Raw genomic sequence first — 19,106 nt, 5'->3', positions numbered from 1 at the left:
TGTCTGGAAAGGGGTGATGTGGCTCCTGCAGGCTGGGGGTGTGAGCGACTTGTTTCCTGTTGTGGGAGGGAGAGAAGAGCAGACATTCCTCTCTCCCCTCCCTCCCATGTGTTGGGGGAAGGGCTGGCTGGGTGTATGCTCCCCCTCAGGCTAGTGGGGATCCCCCTGTGAACCTCACCCCACATAAGGCTCATAGATAAAATGAAAGTAGCCCCGGGGAGAGCAGAGAGGGAGGCCCAGAGGCTATGGGAGCAAGCGATCTGGGAGGGCTTCCTGGAGAAAGATGCACTCTTGGAGTTGGGGGACGGATGGGCCCATAGAGGCCAGTCTATAGGGGCATGGGCTGCGACAAGAGCAGAGCTGAGGGTGGCGCTATGGGGGTCTGCTCAGTACAGTCGCGGATAGTCGGGGCCGGGCGGGGTTGGGATCTTTCCCCGGGTGATGATGAAAGCTGCGGTCGCTATTGCACTGACCGGCCCGGCGCGCTCAGATAAGGCCCTGCAGGAGGGAGTCGGCAGGGTCGCGCCCCCTCGAGGCCAGGCGCCTCGGCCCGGCCCCGCCCTCAGACCCCGCCTTTCCTTCATCTGGCCCCGCCCCCGCAGTGTGGAGGCACCCGGTGGCCCCTGGCGCTAGGTGGGTGGGGCCAAGCTTGCCCCGCCCCTCCTGCCGTTCATTCCCTTCTTTAGGTTGTGCGATACGAAATCGGGTGGGTGATCTGTGGGCGTGGCTTTACAAGGCCCCGCCTCTCCCCGGGCTGGCTTTTGAGACCCCAGGACCTGGTTAGTCGCAGAGGAGCAGAACTGATGGGCGGGGCGAGGCCTGGCCCCGCCCCTGGGCCTGTTTTCTCCCCGCCCCCTGCCAAGTCTGGCTCGCGGGCGGACTGGGGCGGGGCCTGGTGTGGCCCCGCCCCACCCTGGCCCCGCCCCTGCCGTGGCCGCCCTCCCCCGCCGGGCTCCGCTCGCACAGCCGGTTCCTCTTTACATAACGGCGCGGGGCGGCATGGGCTCGGGCCACCGCCTCCGCCCGGCCGCCCGCCCGGACTGTCGCGGCCCGCGGTGGAGACGGCGGCCTCAGCAAAGTTTCCCCGGTGGCGGCCCGGAGGCGCATCCTCCCGCAACTGTCAAGCGCTGGCGGCGGAAATGATGAGGCGCTGGCCATTTTCCGAGCCCGGGTTTCCTGCCTGAGCCCCGCTCGAGCGAGCCGCGAGCCAGGAGCCGGCGCGCGGGAGAGAACGCGCCCGGGGCGGGGGCCCTCCCGCCCCCTCGGGATTTCGGGGGGCCGGGGGCGCGCGACGCCATGGGCCGGCCGGGCCCGGACCCCCTCTCTTTCAGGTAAGCCCGCCTTTCCCAGCGCTCCCCTCCTCCGGGGCTGGGAGGGCTTTAATGGGGGAAGAGGAGGCCCCGTGTCCAGTTCTGCCCAGTATCTGCGCACTCCCACAACAGCCTAAAATATTGTCCTGAAGCTAACTCAGATGGAGGTGTTCAGGGGTGACCGCTCCCCAGCTCCTGCGACACCCTGCCAGCCGACACCCCCAGCCACACACGTGTTGGGGATGTAATGGGGGTAGCTGAGGCAGTGGGGGAGGCGCTGAGAGAGGGTATGGCTAATACTCCCAGTCCGCCTCTTAACGTAGCCCAACCAGTCAACTTGCGCCTGGTTGTGGTGGGGGGGGCGGCCCGGGCGGCCCGGGCGGCCCGGCTTGGTACCTTGAAAGTGAAAGTAGTGAAACTGAGCCCATGAGAATGGAAGAGTCCTCTTGGAGTGGGGCGCAGGCCCCTCCCCACTCTCCCAGGCCAGGCCGTGTGGCTAAGAGGGTAGTCCTCCCCCCCATTCCAGAAGCCCCTCTCCCCATTCCCTGCATCAGGGAGGTGGGGTGGCCCAGGCACCCCCATGCTATAGAATCTGGGGGTTCAAAAGGGTTAGGGCTCTCACAGCTCAGGTCTCTTTGGGCTGGTACCCTCCCACCCTGGACCTGGGGCTCCAGGGGAATCCTCCCACCAAAAAAATGGGACACAGGTCATTGGCCTAATAGATCAGCAGGGCTGGGAAGGTATTTCAGAGGCCCTTAATGCCTGGTGCAGAAATCCCCTCCCTTCCCTCATTCTGTTCCTGGGGGCTTTCGGGGCAATGGGGACTGCATTTGAGGAACTGGGGGGGGGGCCTGCCTGCCATTCCACTTTTTTTCCTGAGTTTCCTCATTCTCCTGTTTCTCTTCCCCATTCCCGGGCCACAATGATGTAGGTGAGGAGGTCACTGCCTGCAGCTGGGGGCCTCCAGGGAGGGGAATGGCCAGGCCGGACTGAGTGGGAGGAAGTGAAATTGGGCTACAGGCGGGGGGCTTTGGAACAGAGGGCCTGGCAAGGCCAAGTCTGAAGGGCCAAGGTCCAGCTTTGGGGGCAGGAGGGGCAGAGATCTGACCCGCACCCCCTGGCCTGGGAGATGAGCCTCCTCTGACACCCACCAGCTGCCAGGCTCAGCTGGGGCAGCCGGCCCATCCCCATTTACAGTCCAACCCTGAGGCCCCTGTCAGGGCTGTGGGTGTATGGATCTCCGGGGTTGTGGGTGCGAGTTGTATCTGGATTTCCCATTGCTGACCTGGCTGCCAGAGCGGAAACAGCCCTGGAGGCTCTCCGGGGCCTGCGGGGGCCAGAGACCCAGCTCTAATGGGGGGAGAGCCGGCTGAGGCCGCCTTGTCAGGCTGGGGTCAGCAGATGAGAGGCCAGGGCCTGTTTTGGGAAGTTGGAAGGGTTTTTAATACACTTTTTCTGAGCCTTTTCCCACAACCCCCCTCTGGGAGGGAAAAATCCTTCTGAGCCAAAGGGTGAACATTCCTAGAACTTGTGTGAGTCCCCGTGGGCCACAGAGGCAGCCAGCTGGGAAGGGGCTGGACTAAAGTATCAGCTTCTGGCGTCTGAGGACCTTCAGGGGCTCAGCAGCGGCAGAGGAGAGTCCTGGAAGCTTAGGTTCCATTCCCTCACTGCCTTTTTTCCAGCTGAGGGCATGGGCAAGTGATACTTGTGAACCTCAGTTTCCCCTATGTGAAATGGGGTAATAATAGGTTTGTGGTAGGGTATGTAATAAGCCTGGCATTGAAAGGGTTCAATTCCAGGTGGTGGTGGTGGTGGTGGTGGTGGTTTTCATCATTACCACCATTAGTGTTATTGTTACTGGCTGTGGAATGTTTGTTCATCAGCATCCCTTGAGCACCACCTGCACGTGCAGCTCTGGGGTTTCCTGAGTGTTTGGGAGAATTCTGGAGACCCAGGCAGGATGAGGTGATGGTGCTTCCTGGCTATATGGCCTTGCTTAACCACCCCAGCCTCCGTTTCTTCATCTGTCAAATGGGTGTGATAATAGTACCTACTTCTTTAGGGTCATTGGAACCACAAATGAGTGAATTCACGAAGTGTTTATTTAGCGTGGCTTGGTCAGCAGGAAGAATAGTAATAAGGATGAGATTGTTATTATCTTGTTTGTTGTGGATGTTAGCTCTGCTCGTTTTCCTTCCAGATCCACCCGCCCCCCCCACCCCCCCATTCTTCTGAACCCTGGGCTTGATCCTTCTCCAATAAACAGAACTCTGTAATACAAATTAGATCCTGTAGAACCACTCCAGATATGGCGGTAGCCTGGGCCCAGCAGGTACTGGGTAGCCCTGCAGCAGTTCAGCCTGTGGGGACCCTTGGATATCTGGGTCTGGCTGTGCCACCTCCTGGATGGAGTCTCCCCGAGGGCAGAGGGGGGCAAGGCTGGAGACACTTGGAGGGACCTCCCAGCTGCTAGTTCCAGCGCTGCCCACGCCGAGTGGGGGAGACAGGGCACATAAAGCATTCAGTGCTGGCCTTGGCACTCAATTAATAATAGATATGGTTGTTGTTGTTATTATTAAAATGAGAGGTCTCTTCTGTTCAGTTCTCACTTCTCCCAGTAGCAGCATGGGTTTTGGAGCCAAATCTGAGCTTTGCCAGCTTCTAGCTGTGAGGCCTTGGGCAAGTTACCTGAATTCTCTGGGGCGCACCTGCCCAGCGGGGGCCAAGAGTCCCAGCTTCTCCCCGGTATATGAGCCTGCATGTGAGTGCATATGTGAAGTGTATGAGTCTGGCACAGAGTAGCGACTCAAACTGCGTTGGGTATAATTGCTATGGCCGTGTGACCTTGGGCTTGTCCCTTAACCTCTCTGAGCTATGGGTCTCCTCATCTATGAATGAGAGTACTAATAGGGTTGTTTTGAGAAGAGGCATGCAGAGTGCCTGGCATGCAGTCAGCGCTCAATAAGAGCTACGCTGTTAATGCCCAAGAGGGGGGCTGGCACTTAATTGCCAGGTTTCCTGGGAAAATGGGCCCTAGGGGCTCCGGGTGTTCAGCATCTTTGGGCGGAGCAGGAAGCTGCTTCCATCTGGCAGACAGAGAAGCCTGCCTTGGAGAGTCCAGAGGTGTAATACAAGTTGCTTGTTCCCAGCCAGACCCTGTTCCCAGCTACCCGCCCTCCCTGAGGAAACTGAGGCGGGCAGGCTGCCCAGGGGAAGTGACTCAGCTGGGGTCACTCGCTGAGTCAGTCCTAATTGGACCCAGGAGCCCTGTGCCTCAGCTCCCTGGCTTCCGGGGCCTGAGGTCCCTCGGGGACTGGGCAGGTCCAAACCACAGCTGGACACCCACTTACTTGGGCCCCAAAGCCTGGACGACCAGCATTCTTCAGCTGGGGCTCCGGGGTCCCATTGGCCACCACTGGGCTGCTCAGCCCAGCATCCTTCCTCCCAGCAGGGGCAAGGGGCACTTCCCCAGGAGAGCAAGTCCTCCTGGCGTCCCCCGGCCCCGCCCCGCCCGGAAACCCGGCAGCTGCGCAGATGGCTGGAAGATTTTTCCTCCCACGCCACCCTGTCAGGGGTCGGCTAGGGGGGCCGGGCTGCAGGCTTCCTCATGAACCAGGCCTGGAGCCCCTGGGGGCCTGCCCGGATGTGGGCCCCCATCCTGGCTGGCCAAGGGCAGCCTGCCACTGCCCCATGGGTCCCCAGGGAGGCCTGGGAGGGAGGAAGTCTGTGCCCTGCTCACCCGGGAGCTGACTCACAAGGGTGCCTGAGGGGGAGGCCTTGGCCTTGAGGGGCTGGGGAACTGGAAATGCAATTAGGGGAGTGGACACAAAAGAGGGCCTTCGGCATGGGATCTGTCCTTTGAGAGCTGGCACTCTGGTGTCATCTCGCGGGAGGAGAGGCCCCGAGAGGGTGATGAGTGTGGGGAGAGCATCGCAGGAGCAGGAGGGCTTGAGGGCACCCGTCCTGATACCCTGAGGAAGCAACACCGTCTGGGGGCGTGGGGTGTGCAGAGCTGACTGAGAGGCTTCCCCTCTCTCCCCTCAACCCAGGGGCAGTTAAAGAAAGAAGTCACATGCTGGGATGGGGGTGGCTTAGAGAGTTCTGCCTATTCTTCAGTGGCCCTGGCTTTCCCCACCTCCCAAAGGCTGTTGGCCAGGGTGTCAGGCTGAGGGTGGGGGCAGAGGAAGCCAGAGGACATTTCCTGTTCTGGCAGACTGTGCTGGTGTGATAAATGTCCTCAGGCACTAGGTGACCCCGGCGAGAGTGCATCAGGGCCCCCTGGCTGCCCGATGGGCTAGAGCAGAACCCACTTCTCAGCCTCCCCAGGGCCCCAGAACCTTTGCTCTGTACTGCCTGTAGGCTTCTACACAGTCTGGCCAGCTCGAGTGGTGTGAAAGGGCAGTGGGCCTCCTGCCAGGCAGTGTGTGTTGGAATCCCCTCAACTCTCTGGGCCTCCTTGGACGGGGAGGGGGGGTGGTCTCGGCTCCTGGAGAAGTTGGTGCTGTGGGTAGGAAAGGCAGAAATACTTACAGCAGCCTGGAGTGAACTTAGAGGGCTCCCTGGAAGAGGTGTCTCCCTCTGAAGGTATAAGACTTCCTGCCCAAACATCTGTGAGCTGTGGACCTGGGAGAGGATTGAGGCTCTGGACTGGCTCATTTTAACTTCACTTATCACAATTTAAAATATTCTCCCCAAGCCTTGGCAGGTGAAATTCCCACAGGTGGGTAAAGGCCTTCTCTGCACCTGGGCCTGATAATTAAACAGGAAATATTAGCTTCCCAAGATTACATTATTACCCAGGGTGATTGGATAGAGGAGAGGCTGATGAGCCTCGATCTCTGGGGTCCTGGGTTAGAGTGAGCCCCACAATTCAGAGCCAGGATTCCCAGCTGTTCAGAGCCTGAATTCTCCCCGGCTTGGTGTAGGATGTATATGCTTGAACAGGGGACACCAGGTACTGGCTAAGGCTTCAAAGCCCTTACCAGGTTGCCCTGAGCAGGGACTCTGTGGACACAATTGTCTGAACTTGGGGTCCTGAAAGGCAGACCCACCCCCGCCCTGACGTGAGCCCCAGGATGGGCACAGAGGTAGCCGCCTCCATCTCCATGTGTTTGCTGTGGGGACTTGGCGGGGGGTTGCTGGGATGCAGTCTGATCTCCCTGCTCCACGTCACATCATCCTTGTCCCTCACCCTGCTGTGGGATTTTGGGAAATCCTGGACTCCGACTCCCTTACCCAGCAGATCTCCCTGCCCCAAAAGCCCAGGATGAGGAGATGGGAGGGACCCCCTGGATTTGCAGGCCCCTCTCTGTGGAAGGCTGTTCACCCCTTTGGCTGCCCAGGCTCCCAGATGCTCCTGTGGGGTGTCGGAGGGGATAGAAATGCCCCAAAGATCCCTCTACTCCCTGTACCCACTAGCTGAAGCCCTGGGGGCTCCTGGGAACCCCCAGGTGACTAGTAGTTGCTTCCTACCAAGAGCTTTTAGGCCCTGTTCCCAGGATTGGCGTGATCTGATCAATTGCTCTTCCTCTGTGTCTGGCGCATAGTAGACACTCAATAAATGCTTCCACCTGGGCCGAGGCCCAAGGAGGGGACCACCTTCCTGTGGCCTGGCTGCCTGCCCCGGCCAGGAAACCTCCCAGGCATGGCCCCCTCCCCGGCACAGGCCACAGCTGAGTGCTCTGGCTGGTGACTTCCTGCCTCGAGCTCCTGCCCGGAGCTGCCTGAGCAGTGCTTCACCCCTGAAAAGGCCTTGTGTTCGGGCTCCCGTGACCCTCCCTGCCTGGCCCAGCCCATGAAGCCAGGCTCTGCCTGTGGCTTCTTGCAGCAGGCAGGCCTGACATTCTCTGTAGCAGGCGCTCCTCTCTTCTAACAATAATAGTAATAAAATAGCAACAGCCACTTGTTTCTTGAGCCCTGTGCCAAGCACCCCTCAGACATCAGTTCTTAGAATGCTCCTAGTGAATGCCAAGAACATTAGCCCACTTTACAGATGGGGACACTGAGGCTCAGAGAGGGAAGCCCTCTCTTCTGCATCACACAGCAAGGAAGTGGCAGAATTAGGATGTGAACCCAGATTTGGTTGATAGCTCCACCGTAGAGAGGTCATCTGTGGTGGTGGGTTTCTCGGAGCCCCTCAGCCTTTTCTGTCAGTCCACAAAGGTCAGGAGCATGATTCCAGGAGTACGACTGTCAAATAGCAGCCCGCCTCAACCCTAGGAGTTCATTAATTCATGCAACTGTTATTTCTGGAGCACCGGCTCTGACCAGGCCCTGCAGAGTGTGCAGGAGTGCGATGGCCCTCGGCCTGCTGGGGGCAGACACCCCGGGCGGAGGGAGATGGGCAGTGAGCGGTATTGCTCATGTATAGCTGGCGCTTCCAGCAGAGCGAGCGGGTTCTAATCACAGCTCTGCCCCTCGAGGGCCCCGTGACCCTGGGCAAGCCATTCCTCCCACACCTTGGCTTTCTCATCCATAAAATGGGCATAATGCTAGGAATGCCCACTCTGGTGGGGAATAAACAAGTGAATAAATGCAAAGTGTTTAGCACAGAACAGGGCACATAGAAAGCGTGAAACAGTGTCATTTATTGTTGTTCTAAAATTTTCGCCCTGTGGCTATTTTCCAACCACCTGGTGCGTTTATGACCTGGACAGAGGAGCTGAGGCCTCCTGACTCCAGCAGGAGCTGAATGAGACCTTTATATCCCCTCCTCTGGATAAACATTGACTGGGCAGTGAGTCTTCCTTGTGGTGTGCATTTGGGCATTGATCAGGTGTTTTGGGGGGGCCTTGTGTTTGGGGTTTCCATTAATTGCTAGCTGTGGGACCTCTGTGCTTCAGTTTCTCCACCTGTAAAATGAGAGCAATTACTGGCCCTACCTCCTAGTACTGTTGTGAAGCTTGGGAGAGTTGATGTTTTGCAAAAGCAGTTAGAAGAACACCTGAGGTATAGCACATGCTGAGTACACACCACTCTTATGGAGAATTGGAATAGGGGGCCTGGTGAGGAGAGCTGCCAGCCACTGCCTGGGCGGTGAGGGAGCTGGGAGCAGGCACAGCTGTTCTGAGAAGGCTCTTAACCAGGGTTTGGTCCTGCAGCTGGGCTTCAGGACTCTGATGTACATGGGTGGACAGGGTCAGGTGTTCCAGGCAAAGGGATAGGCCTGGGTGCCCAGGAGGTGGGTTGGCCCAGCAAGAGGTGGTCACTGGTGGGTGCTGGCCACCACACATGTGTCAGAGGAGCCAGAGGTTGCAAATCCAGCCGACCTCTTGCATTCCTACATTCATTCATTCAGCAGGCATTTGTTGGGCTCCTGCTGCATGCTAGGAACTGGGGATGGAGCTGGGAGTGGCTCCTGGCGAGTGGAGCTCAGTGTCTGGTGGGGAGATAGTCACTAATTAAACAATCATTGGCATTGAATGAGAGCACGCGACCAGTGTGCTGAAAGACAAGTTCCGGACTCAGTCGCCAGGGAGCTCAGGGAAGGCTTCTCTTGAGTGAGATTGGAAGCAGACTGGGAGCAGGCAGGGCAAAGGGACACCTGATGCAGTTGTCCAGAGGCAGCTGGTGTGAGGGCACATCACACGGGGTCTCGTGGATGGGACAGGAGCTTGGGTCTGGAATCTGGTTTCCCCAACCTGTGAGGACAGTGCTGGCCTCACCTGTGTCAAGGCGTGGGGTGGCCGAGGGGTTAACCAAGGACAGGTCGCCCACACATGCAGGTAAAACCCTCCTCTTCACCAACAGGGGTGGATTTCTTGGCAGAGCGTGGTGGCCAAGGGCACATGTGGCCCCTCTCCCTTCCCTTCTGCCCACTGTGTACAAAGTACGTGCGGTGTATAGGTGCCAAGGACCCTGTGATACGCAAAAACGTCAAGTGTGTGCACAGCACCCTCCCAGCTGGTACAGTGGCACCCACTCTGTGCCGTCTGGGCTGTCTTGCTGTGATCGGCTGCAGGGTCACCACCACGGCCTGGAGATGTGGAGTGGGGTGTGGCAGAAAGAACCCCAGTTTCTAGGTTCAGATCTTCACCTTGAGTCCCCTTTCAAGGACTCCTTGCAGCCATCTTAGGAGGTAGATACTGTGCTGCTCTCCATTTGACAGATGAAGAAACGGGTTCAGAGAGGTCCAGTCAGAGGCACACAGCCAATACTTGTGTGTGTGTGTGTGTGTGTGTGTGTAATGTAGCAGCAGGAGAGCAGGAATTTCTTTCTGGTTCACTGCTGCATCTCCAGGGCCTAGCACAGTGGCTGACACACAGTAGGCCCTCAGTAACATCTGGGTGGGGGTGTGTGTGTGTGAATGAGCAGCCATGACTGTGTGGTCCCCAGCAGGGGCCCGGGCCCAGCCAGGCTTAGTTGGAAGGACGGACGGTACTGGTGGTAACTAGAGAGGCCCAGGGTTCAGCACCGTGGACAGCAGAGGGTAGGGGGCTTCTGCGTTTTGATTGTGTGGGAGCCCCAGTTGGGATGAGCAGGCAAGGGTCTGCCTGTCCTGACGTTCCCCCATCAGAACAGGAAGTACCTTTGCACTCCTTGTGAGTCTTGTTAATTTATCCCTTTTTATTCGTTGTTTTATATTTATTTATTTAAAAAATAAGTTTATTTTATTTATTTATTTTTGGCTGCGTTGGGTTTTGTTGCTGCGCGCGGGCTTTCTCTAATTGCAGTGAGTGGGTGCTACTCTTCGTTGTGGTGCGCGGGCTTCTCATTGTGGTGGCTTCTCCTGTTGCGGAGCAGGGACTGTAGGCACGTGGGCTCCGGTAGTTGTGGCACGTGGGCTCAGTAGTTGTGGCTCGCGGGCTCTAGAGCGCAGGCTCAGTAGTTGTGGCGCAGGGGCTTAGTTGCTCTGCGGCATGTGGGATCTTCCCGGACCAGGGCTTGAACCCGTGTCCCCTGCATTGGCAGGCAGATTCTTAACCACTGCACCACCAGGAAAGCCCCTATATTTATTTTCATTGACACTAATAATACACTCTTATTGTAACATTCATTACAAGCCTTATTAGGCTTTTCCTAGGTTCTAAGGCCTTTACATTTATTAACTCAATGAATCCTCATAACACTCCTATGAGGTAATCATGGTCCCCATTTTACAGATGGGGAAAGCAAGGCAGAAAGAAATCACACACCCAAGGTGACACAACTAGTAAGTGGTTCATGCTGGAATTTGAGTCCAGGCTCCAGGCGCCATGTTCTTAGCCATATTTTCTAGAGACAAGTAGTAACAGTTTTCCTTGGTTACTTCCCCCCTTGCACCCCCGATTCTGGTTCCTCCCCACAGGTCACCACTGTTTCTGGATGGTGTTGCTCCAGCCACATCTTTCCTGCCCACCACTTAAATACATTTATGTACACATAAGAATTGGTAGTTTTGCTTTGTGTGTTCATGTAAATGGGATCGCACGGTTTGTATTGCTCTGTGGTTTGCTTTTTTCCCTTAACGCTGTGCCCTGGAGATTCCCCAAGGTGGTAGCATAGGTCTTCGTCCTCCTTTTCCACTGCTGAAGCATATTCCAGCCTGCAGATGTACCACAGTTTATTTCACCAGTCTCTGACTGATAGGGCTTTAGGTTGTATTTATTTTTTCCTGTTATAAATGTTGGGGCAGGAAACGCCTAGCAGGGGATTGTCTTGTACATGCCTCTCTGCGCATGGGGGCACCTATTTCTCCTTGAATATTTTTATAAGTGGAATTACTAGGTCTGAAAATGATCCTGCCAAATTGCCCTCCCAAAAGGCTGTACCTCTAACAGTACCGGCAACACTGAAGGGAGTGCCCGTTTTGCTGCATCTTCACCAGCACTGGGTATTAACAGTAATTTTCACTTTTTGACGTGCCTGGTGACTAGCGTGTCTGGCGGTGGCTTTAAGTGGGTGTCTGCTCACCCGTCCGCTCCCTCCTCTGTCACTCACTCCCCACTGTGTCTTTCAGCCCGGCCGCTCTACCTTGGTCTCCGCCATGAACGGGCCCACCTTGCAGTCCTCCTCGGCCTCCTCCGCATCCTCGGCCTCCTCGGCGGCGACGGCCCCATCCCCACGGGGCTGGAGCGAGTTCTGCGAGCTGCATGCGGTGGCCGCAGCCCGGGAGCTGGCCCGGCAGTACTGGCTTTTCGCCCGCGAGCACCCGCACCACGCGCCCCTGCGCGCCGAGCTTGTGTCGCTGCAGTTCACCGACCTCTTCCAGCGCTACTTCTGCCGCGAGGTGCGCGAGGGCCGGGCGCCTGGGCTGTCGGGCACCCGGGCCGCCGCCCCCGCGCGCGACTACCGTGAGACTGGCCGCGGGCCCCCGGCCAAGGCCGAGGCGTCCCCAGCCGAGCCGGGCCCCGCCACTCCCGCCCCCGGCCTGCCCAAGGCCCGCAGCTCGGAGGAGCTGGCCCCGCCGCGGCCGGCCGCCGCCTGCTCCCTCCAGCACCTGCGCCACAGTCTCCGCCACATCTTCCGCCACCGCTCGGCCGGGGAGCTGCCCGCGGCCCCCAGCGCGGCCGCAGGGGAGGCAGGCGAGGTCCCGGCCAGGCCCGGCCTGGCCAGGAAGCTCCTGCCCTGGAGCCTGGCCCGGGAGCCGCCACCCGAGGCCCTCAAGGAGGCGACGCTGCGGTACAGCCTGGCTGACGAGGCCTCCATGGACAGCGGGGCGCGCTGGCAAAGGGGGCGGCTGGCGCTGCGGCGCGCTGGCCCCGACGGCGCGGACCGCCTGCTGGAGCTCTTCGACCCGCCCAAGGTAAGACCCCGGGCACGTGGTTACGTGGGTACGGGTGGTGACACTTTTCCAGCAGGCGGCCACAAAGTGCCCGGCGGAAAGCGCGCCTTCTTAAAAGTGAACTTTTTCCTCTGAGAATAATTTTCCGTTTACAGATAGTACAGAGTTCCCTTATACACTGCACCCAGCTTTGCCTCATGTTAACATGTTACAGTACCATGTACATCCGTCTTATAATTAAGGAACAAACATTGGTACATTACTGTTAACTGAACTCCGAGGTTCCTTTGGATTCCACTAGTTTTCCCCTAATGTCCCTCTTCTGCTTCAGGACACTATGTTAGATTTAGCTGTCATGTTTCCCTAGGCACCTCTTGGCTGTGACAGTTTCTCAGGTGTTTCTTGTTTCTGATGGCTTTGACAGTTTTGAGGAGCACTGGTCAGGGATTTTGTAGAATGTCCAGGGACACCATACATGGGCATCATGTGGGCTAGTGGCAGCCTGGTCCAAGGTCCTTGAAACCCCTGACCCAGCTGACCCTGACAAACAGGAGGATTTCTCCTAGGGAGTTCAAAACCGTCGTGGAATTCCTTGGAGCCTCCCATGCTTTGTGGATGTCTTATTTTCTCTCAGGTTTAAATCTTTTTGTCTTTTTCCTTCGCATCCCACTTAATTCCGGCGGTGCAGTTGAGGCTGAAGGTCACTGTGGTCTACACACCTGCCGGACTCCATCTTTGGCCAGATGTGTCAAGTTGATGGGACCATGTGGTCTTCCTTTCTCTTCTCTTTGTGGTTCTGTTATGTCCTAGGGCCTTGGTCTAGAGAGTGAGCAAAGCAGATCCCAGCCCTGAGGGGTCACGGTCTGGGTGGAGGAGACCAAATGATTATTCATTCATTCAAAAGATACTTGTTGAGCACCTACACTGTACCAGGCACACACTAGGTGCTGGGGAAGCTGGCATCTTGGTGGGGCTATTGAAGGACTAAACCTACAAATGAACATGAAATTATCAATTGTATTTCGTGCTCTGAAGGAAAGCAATGGGGCCTCTGGGAGGATAACTGAGGGGCCCTAACTTGGGGGTTGGGATGGGGTGTTGTCAAGGAATCCCCTAATGTGAAGTACCTTTCCTTTTAAACTTCATTGTGGAGTCACATGCACATGCTGAGGCGTGTGAAGTGTGTTTGAAGCTCCACGAGTGTCCCTGTGTTAGTACACCCGGTGACCCAGTGCCCCAGGGGCTCCCTCATGCCTCTTCCATGTCAGCACCCCTCCCCCCCCATACACATCGACTCCCACCCCCACGGATTGCATTTCTCTGTTTCGGACTTCATATAAATGGAATCGTATAGTGTATTGGTTTTTGTGTCTGGCTTCTTTCACCCAGCATGTTCTAGAGATTTGTCCATGCTCTTGGGTGCATCAGAGTTTGTTTCTTTTTATCGCTGAGTAAATCCAGTCTGTTGTATGGATGTACCTCAGTTTATTTATCCATTCACCAGTTGATGGATATTTGGGTTGTTTCCACTTTGGGACTTGTACAAATCATGCTATAATGAAATTTGCTCTTAGGTCTTTGTATTGACATACGCGTCCATTTCCCTCCGGTAGAGTCCTAGAAGTGCTAGGTCATATGGGAAGTGCAAGTTTAATTTTATATGAAACTTCTAAACTTTTTCCAAAGTGGCAGCACAATTTTGCATCCCCATCAGCAGTGTATGAGTCTTTTTTCTTTCCAGCCCTTCTAGTGGATGTATACTGGTATCTCAAATCTTGGCTTTAATTTGCATTTCCCTTATGACTCATGAGGTTAAGTACCTTTTCATGTGTTTATTGGCCATTGGGATTGACTCTTTTTTCAAGTGTCTGCCATTTTTATTGAGTTGTCTGTCCTTTCCTTATTGATTTATAAAAGTTTTTATACCTGAATGTACTTCAGCACACTTGAATGCACTTTCTTTGTGTCGTACATATGACCTCCTGCTCTGTGGTTGTCTTTTTTACTCCTTTAATGGAATCTTTTCATGAGCTTAAGTTCTTTTTTTAAAATATTTATTTTATTTACTAGTTTATTTGGTTGCTCCCGGTCTTAGTTGTGGCTCACGGGCTCCTTAGTTGTGGCATGCGAATTCTCAGTTGTGGCATGCATTTGGGATCTAGTTCCCTGACCAGGGATCGAACCCGGGCCCCCTGCATTGGGAGCGCAGAGTCTTAACCACTGCGCCACCAGGGAAGTCCCATGAACCTAAGTTATTAACTTTAACGAAGTCCAGTTTATCGGTTGCTTTCCTGTATGGTTAGTGCTTTTTGTGTCCCATTTAAAGAATCTTTGCCTACCCAGGGTCATGAAGATCTTTCTTGTCTTTTCTTTTTTTTTTTTTGCCTGCGTTGGGGTCTTCGTTGCTGCACGCAGGCTTTCTCTAGTTGGGGCGAGTGGGGACTACTCTGTTGCGGTGCGCGGGCTTCTCATTGCGGTGGCTTCTCTTGTTGCGGAGCACGGGCTCTAGGTGCGTGGGCTTCATTAGTTGTGGCACGTGGGCTTAGTAGTTGTGGCGCACGGGCTTAGTTGCTCCGTGGCATGTGGGATCTTCCCAGACCAGGGCTTGAACCTGTGTCCCCTGCATTGGCAGGCAGATTCTTTTCTTCTTTTCATTTTTGGCTGCATCAGGTCTTAGTTGCAGCATGCGGGATCTTCGTTGAGGCACGTGGGATCTTTTGTTATGGCACACGAGCTTCTCTCTAGTTGTGGCCTGAGGGCTCCAGGGCGCGTGGGCTCAGTAGTTGTGGCACTTGGGCTTAGTTAGTTGCCCCACGGCACGTGGGATCTTAGTTCCCCAACCAGGGATCGAACCTGCATCCTCTGCATTGGAAGGCGGATTCTTCACCACTGGACCACCAGGGAAGTCCTGGCAGGCAGTTTCTTAACCACTGCACCACCAGGGATGTCCCTTGTCTTTTCTTCTAGAAGCTTTATTGTTTGGGCTGAATCATATTGATGGGCCTTCACAAGATCCATCCTGAATTAGTTTTTGTGTGTGGTGTGAGGTAGGGGTCACAATTCTTCCACTTCTGGTACTACATGCTGATGTGACTCTTTCTTTCCTATTGGATTGCATGCAATGCTACTCTGATCCTAAATCTAGTGTATATCTGTGCTTCTGGACCCTCCTTCTGTTCCACTGGCCTACGTGTCTGTTCTTATGTTAACACCACACTCTCTTTTTTTTTTTTTTTTAATTATTTATTTTTATTTATTTATTTATATATGGCTGTGCTGGGTCTTCGTTTCTGTGTGAGGGCTTTCTCCAGTTGCGGCAAGTGGGGGCCACTCTTCATCGCGATGCGCGGGCCTCTATCACGGCTTCTCTTGTTGCGGAGCACAGGCTCCAGACGCGCAGGCTCAGTAATTGTGGCTCACGGGCCTAGCTGCTCTGCGGCATGTGGGATCTTCCCAGACCAGGGCTCGAACCCGTGTCCCCTGCATTGGCAGGCAGATTCTCAACCACTGCGCCACCAGGGAAGCCCACACCACACTCTCTTAATCACTGAAGTTTAACAGTGAGTCTTGCGGAGGTGAGTTTTTTTTTTTTTTTGGCTGCGCCACGCAGCTTATGAGATCTTCGTTCCCCGACCAGGGGTTGAACCTGTGCCCTCAGCAGTGAAAGCACGGAGTCCTAACCACTGGACCACCAGGGAATTCCCACTGAGGAGGTGACTTCTGAACTGAGATCTTAATACTGAGATAAGAATCTCTGGGCAGTGGGAACAACATAGGCAAAGGTGCTGAGATGGGAAGGCATTTTGTATGTTTTTTTTTTTTATATTTATTTTTATTTATTTATGTATTTATTTGGTTGCGCCGGGTCTTAGTTGTGGCAGGCAGGCTCCTTAGTTGCAGCTCGCTGGTTCCTTAGTTGTGGCACGTGAACTCTTAGTTGCAGCATGCATGTGGGATTTAGTTCCCTGACCAGGGATTGAACTTGGACCCCCTGCATTGGGAGCATGGAGTTTTAACCACTGCACCACCAGGGAAGTCCCCAGCATTTTGCATGTTTTTTTTTTCTCTTTTTTAATTAATTAATTTATTTTTTGGCTGCACTGGATCTTTGTTGCTGGGCATGGGCTTTCTCTAGCTGTGGCGAGCAGGGACTACTCTTCATTGTGGTGCTCGGGCTTCTCATTGTGGTGGCTTCTCTTGTTGCGGAGCACAGGCTCTAGGCGCGTGGGCTTCAGTAGTTGTGGCACGTGGGCTCAGTAGTTGTGGCTCACGGGCTCTAGAGCGCAGGCTCGGTAGTTGTGGCACATGGGCTTCGTTGCTCCATGGCATGTGGGATCTTCCCGGACCAGGGCTCGAACCCGTGTCCCCTGACTTGGCAGGCGGATTCTTAACCACTGCACCACCAGGGAAGTCCCTTGCACGTTTTTAAGAAAGAAAAACAGAAGTGTGTTGGGAGCACAGACGGGGAAGATGGGGCGTGCGGGAGGATGTGCCGGGTAGAGGGTCCCGTGAGGAGTCAGTATTTTATTCCAAGTGTAACACGAAGCCTTTGGAAAAACGCAAGTGCAGATAAAAACTTTACTCGTTTTTAAAACGTCTCAAGGCTCCGACACCATGAAAGGCAAATAACGTCCCAGACACATGATCTTATCTGCATGATAAGGTGGGGTTCCCTATAAAACTTTAAAACAACTGCTGCTGCTTAAAATAAACCATCTTGGAAAACCCAGTGTCAGGAGTCAGATGGACCCAGGTTCAAACAATGGATTAGCTTCTTTCTCAGCTCTGGGGCCTTAGGCAAGTGACGTCACCTCTCTGGGCCTCAGTTTCCTCCTCTATACAGTGGAGCTACTCAGAGTTCGCACCTTGTGTGGCTGTTGTGATAACTGGGAGGGCACATCTGCTGAGCGCCTGGCACAGGGAAGGCTCACTGTTACTGGCCCTCCTTGTTATTATGGTTGTCATGGTAGTGAAATGATTTGGGGGCTAAGGATGCAGATTTATTTCTAGTGCTGGTTTGGGCCCTTAGTGCCCAGCTGGGATGCATGATCAAGGCTCCTGTTCTTTGGGAACCCTGAGGGTGGGGCCCTGGTCAGAGTCCTCAGGGCTCGGAAGTGGTATCTGGCCTTGGAGAAGCGGGACCCGGAGTGGCAGCTGGGTCCCTGAGGCTCGCCCCTCTCTCCAGGCCGCCTGGGCCTCTGCCACAGGCTTGGTGGTCGCTGTGTGACCTGGGGTGTCCCCCACCAAGTGAGCAGCCCTGGTGGGGCCTCTCCCGACCCCTCCACAGAGTGCCTGGCCTGACAGAGCAGGCCCCAGCTCCGTCGGCTTCTGACAGCTTCCCTTTGTGCTTGGAACAGTCTGGGGCGCTTCCTGAATGTTTCCTGGAGTGACTTGGAGCGTCCGGTCTCTGGGCCAAGGATACCTAGACTAGAAGTCTTGAGTGTGCCTGCCTGGAGGGTAGCCTTGACCTCCAACCTCTGACCCTGGAGTTGTCTATGGGAGCAGCTTTAAACATAGGCAAAGGAAGGTTTGACAGCCAGGGCTTGAGCTCTGGGTTCATACCCGAGCTCTGTCACTTGAAGGGTGCTCAGCACCTGTTTGGAGAAGCCCTTGCTGCCCAGAGTGGGGAGAGGCTTGGAGGACGAGATCTGAGAGCGGGCAGCTGCCCAGGGACATCACTCGGGCCTCAGCCAAGCTAACGCCACCCAGAAGTCTGAGGCCAGGTGGCCAGCTGCTCATGGGTCAGCCTCACCTGGACTTGGGTCACAGCTCCGCTTCTGACCAGAACCTCTGACCTTGGGCCGGTCACTTCCCCACTCGGAGCCTCAGTCTAGTCACCTGTAAAGTAGGGGTGATAGCAGCAGCCAAGGGTCGAGGGTCACCGTGAGCGCTGTGGTGGGAGGGAGCTTGCCACGACAGGCGGAGTGTAAGCGGAGGCCACAGGCTGCTGCAGTGGGCGGCTGGAGGGCGGTTGGAGGAGACATGTGTGACTAGTTCCCAAAGTCTGAAGTCTGGTTTCAGTGACATCACTGCAGATGGACGGGAGGTGGGGCAACCCTTCCTTGTACTGCGCACTGGCCCTCGGGGGAAGCTAGGGATTGCCTCGGCTGGGGGGTGGTCATCAAAGGCCCCTTGGCAAGAGGTGACATCTGGGATGAGTGCAGGTGCCGATCCTGGAAGATCTGGGTGAAGGAGTCCCAGGCTGAGGAAATGGCAAGTGCAAAGGCCCTGGGGTGAGCACGAACCAGGAGACTTTGAGGAACAACCAGGTGGCCAGGGGCTGGAGTAGAAGGAGGAAGGAGGGATGAGGGATGAGGTTGGAAAGGTGATGGGGCTGGATTATTTGGGGCCTTATGGAGCATGGTGAGGATTTTAGGTTTTACACGAAGAGCAGTGGGAGCACTTGGAGGCTTTAGGGCTAGAGGGGCTGGGACACCTATCCAGCAGTAGGAATGGGCTAGAGGAGCCCTCTGGGGCTGCCTATGCTCTTCTGGCCTTTGGGAGAGTGTGGCATGATTCTTCCCCTAGAAGACCCTCTGGTCCCCATGTCCGCTTGTCCTGTGGCATCTCCCTCTCCTTGGGCATTTCTGAGCCCAGGCTGGGATGGGGGAACAGTACGTTTACTACCTTAAGTAGGCACCTACTGTGCGCCAGGCAGGCATTGCCCTAAACACTTGACCTCAAGTCCTTCCCATGAGGTCAAGCTTGTTGGCCCATTTGACAGATGAGAAAACCAAGGCTGGGAGAGGCAAAGAAACTTGCTCAGGATCATGGTGCTAAGGAGATCGGAGCCCCTGATCCAACAGGTCCCTGCTCCTGAGCCCCCAGCCACACTGTGAATGGCCTCCCTCCAGCCACGGGGTGCAGAGCAGTGGCTTCCAGCCGGCCAGGCCTGAGACGTGCCATCCCACTCAGCAGTTAAAAACAAGAAAGTTGGATTGGTTGCCAATGGTTAAAAACCATAAAATGGAAAGATTTCATATAAGAACCCAGTTTCTGGTTTCTCTTATAAATTGGTGGACTTGGCAGTGCTGGGCCAGGATCACTCGACGTGCATCCCAGCCTGGCCCCTGTGGAGGGAGAGCCTGACTGGG

The 19,106-nt window shown here is 55.6% G+C and overlaps 1 protein-coding gene across 6 annotated transcripts in view; it reads left to right on the top strand.

The window, feature by feature from the left end:
* The first annotated feature begins 938 nt into the window (after positions 1 to 938).
* Positions 939 to 19,106, top strand: part of SH2B3 (SH2B adaptor protein 3) — a 39,656-nt gene continuing 21,488 nt past the window's right edge. For all 6 annotated transcript variants that reach the window (XM_082355923.1, XM_082355927.1, XM_082355926.1 and 3 more), the window contains exons 1-2: positions 939 to 1,331; positions 11,248 to 12,033. In XM_082355923.1, the coding sequence (XP_082212049.1) occupies positions 11,275 to 12,033 (759 nt within the window). In that variant the 5' untranslated portion in view covers positions 939 to 1,331; positions 11,248 to 11,274. The remainder of the gene's footprint in view (positions 1,332 to 11,247; positions 12,034 to 19,106) is intronic.

The sequence above is a fragment of the Balaenoptera borealis genome (genome assembly GCF_965194805.1).
Source record: "Balaenoptera borealis genome assembly, chromosome: 14".
Classification (NCBI taxonomy): Eukaryota; Metazoa; Chordata; class Mammalia; order Artiodactyla; family Balaenopteridae; genus Balaenoptera; species Balaenoptera borealis.
Note: the sequence above shows the minus strand (reverse complement) of the source record. Positions and strands in the feature narration are given on the sequence as shown.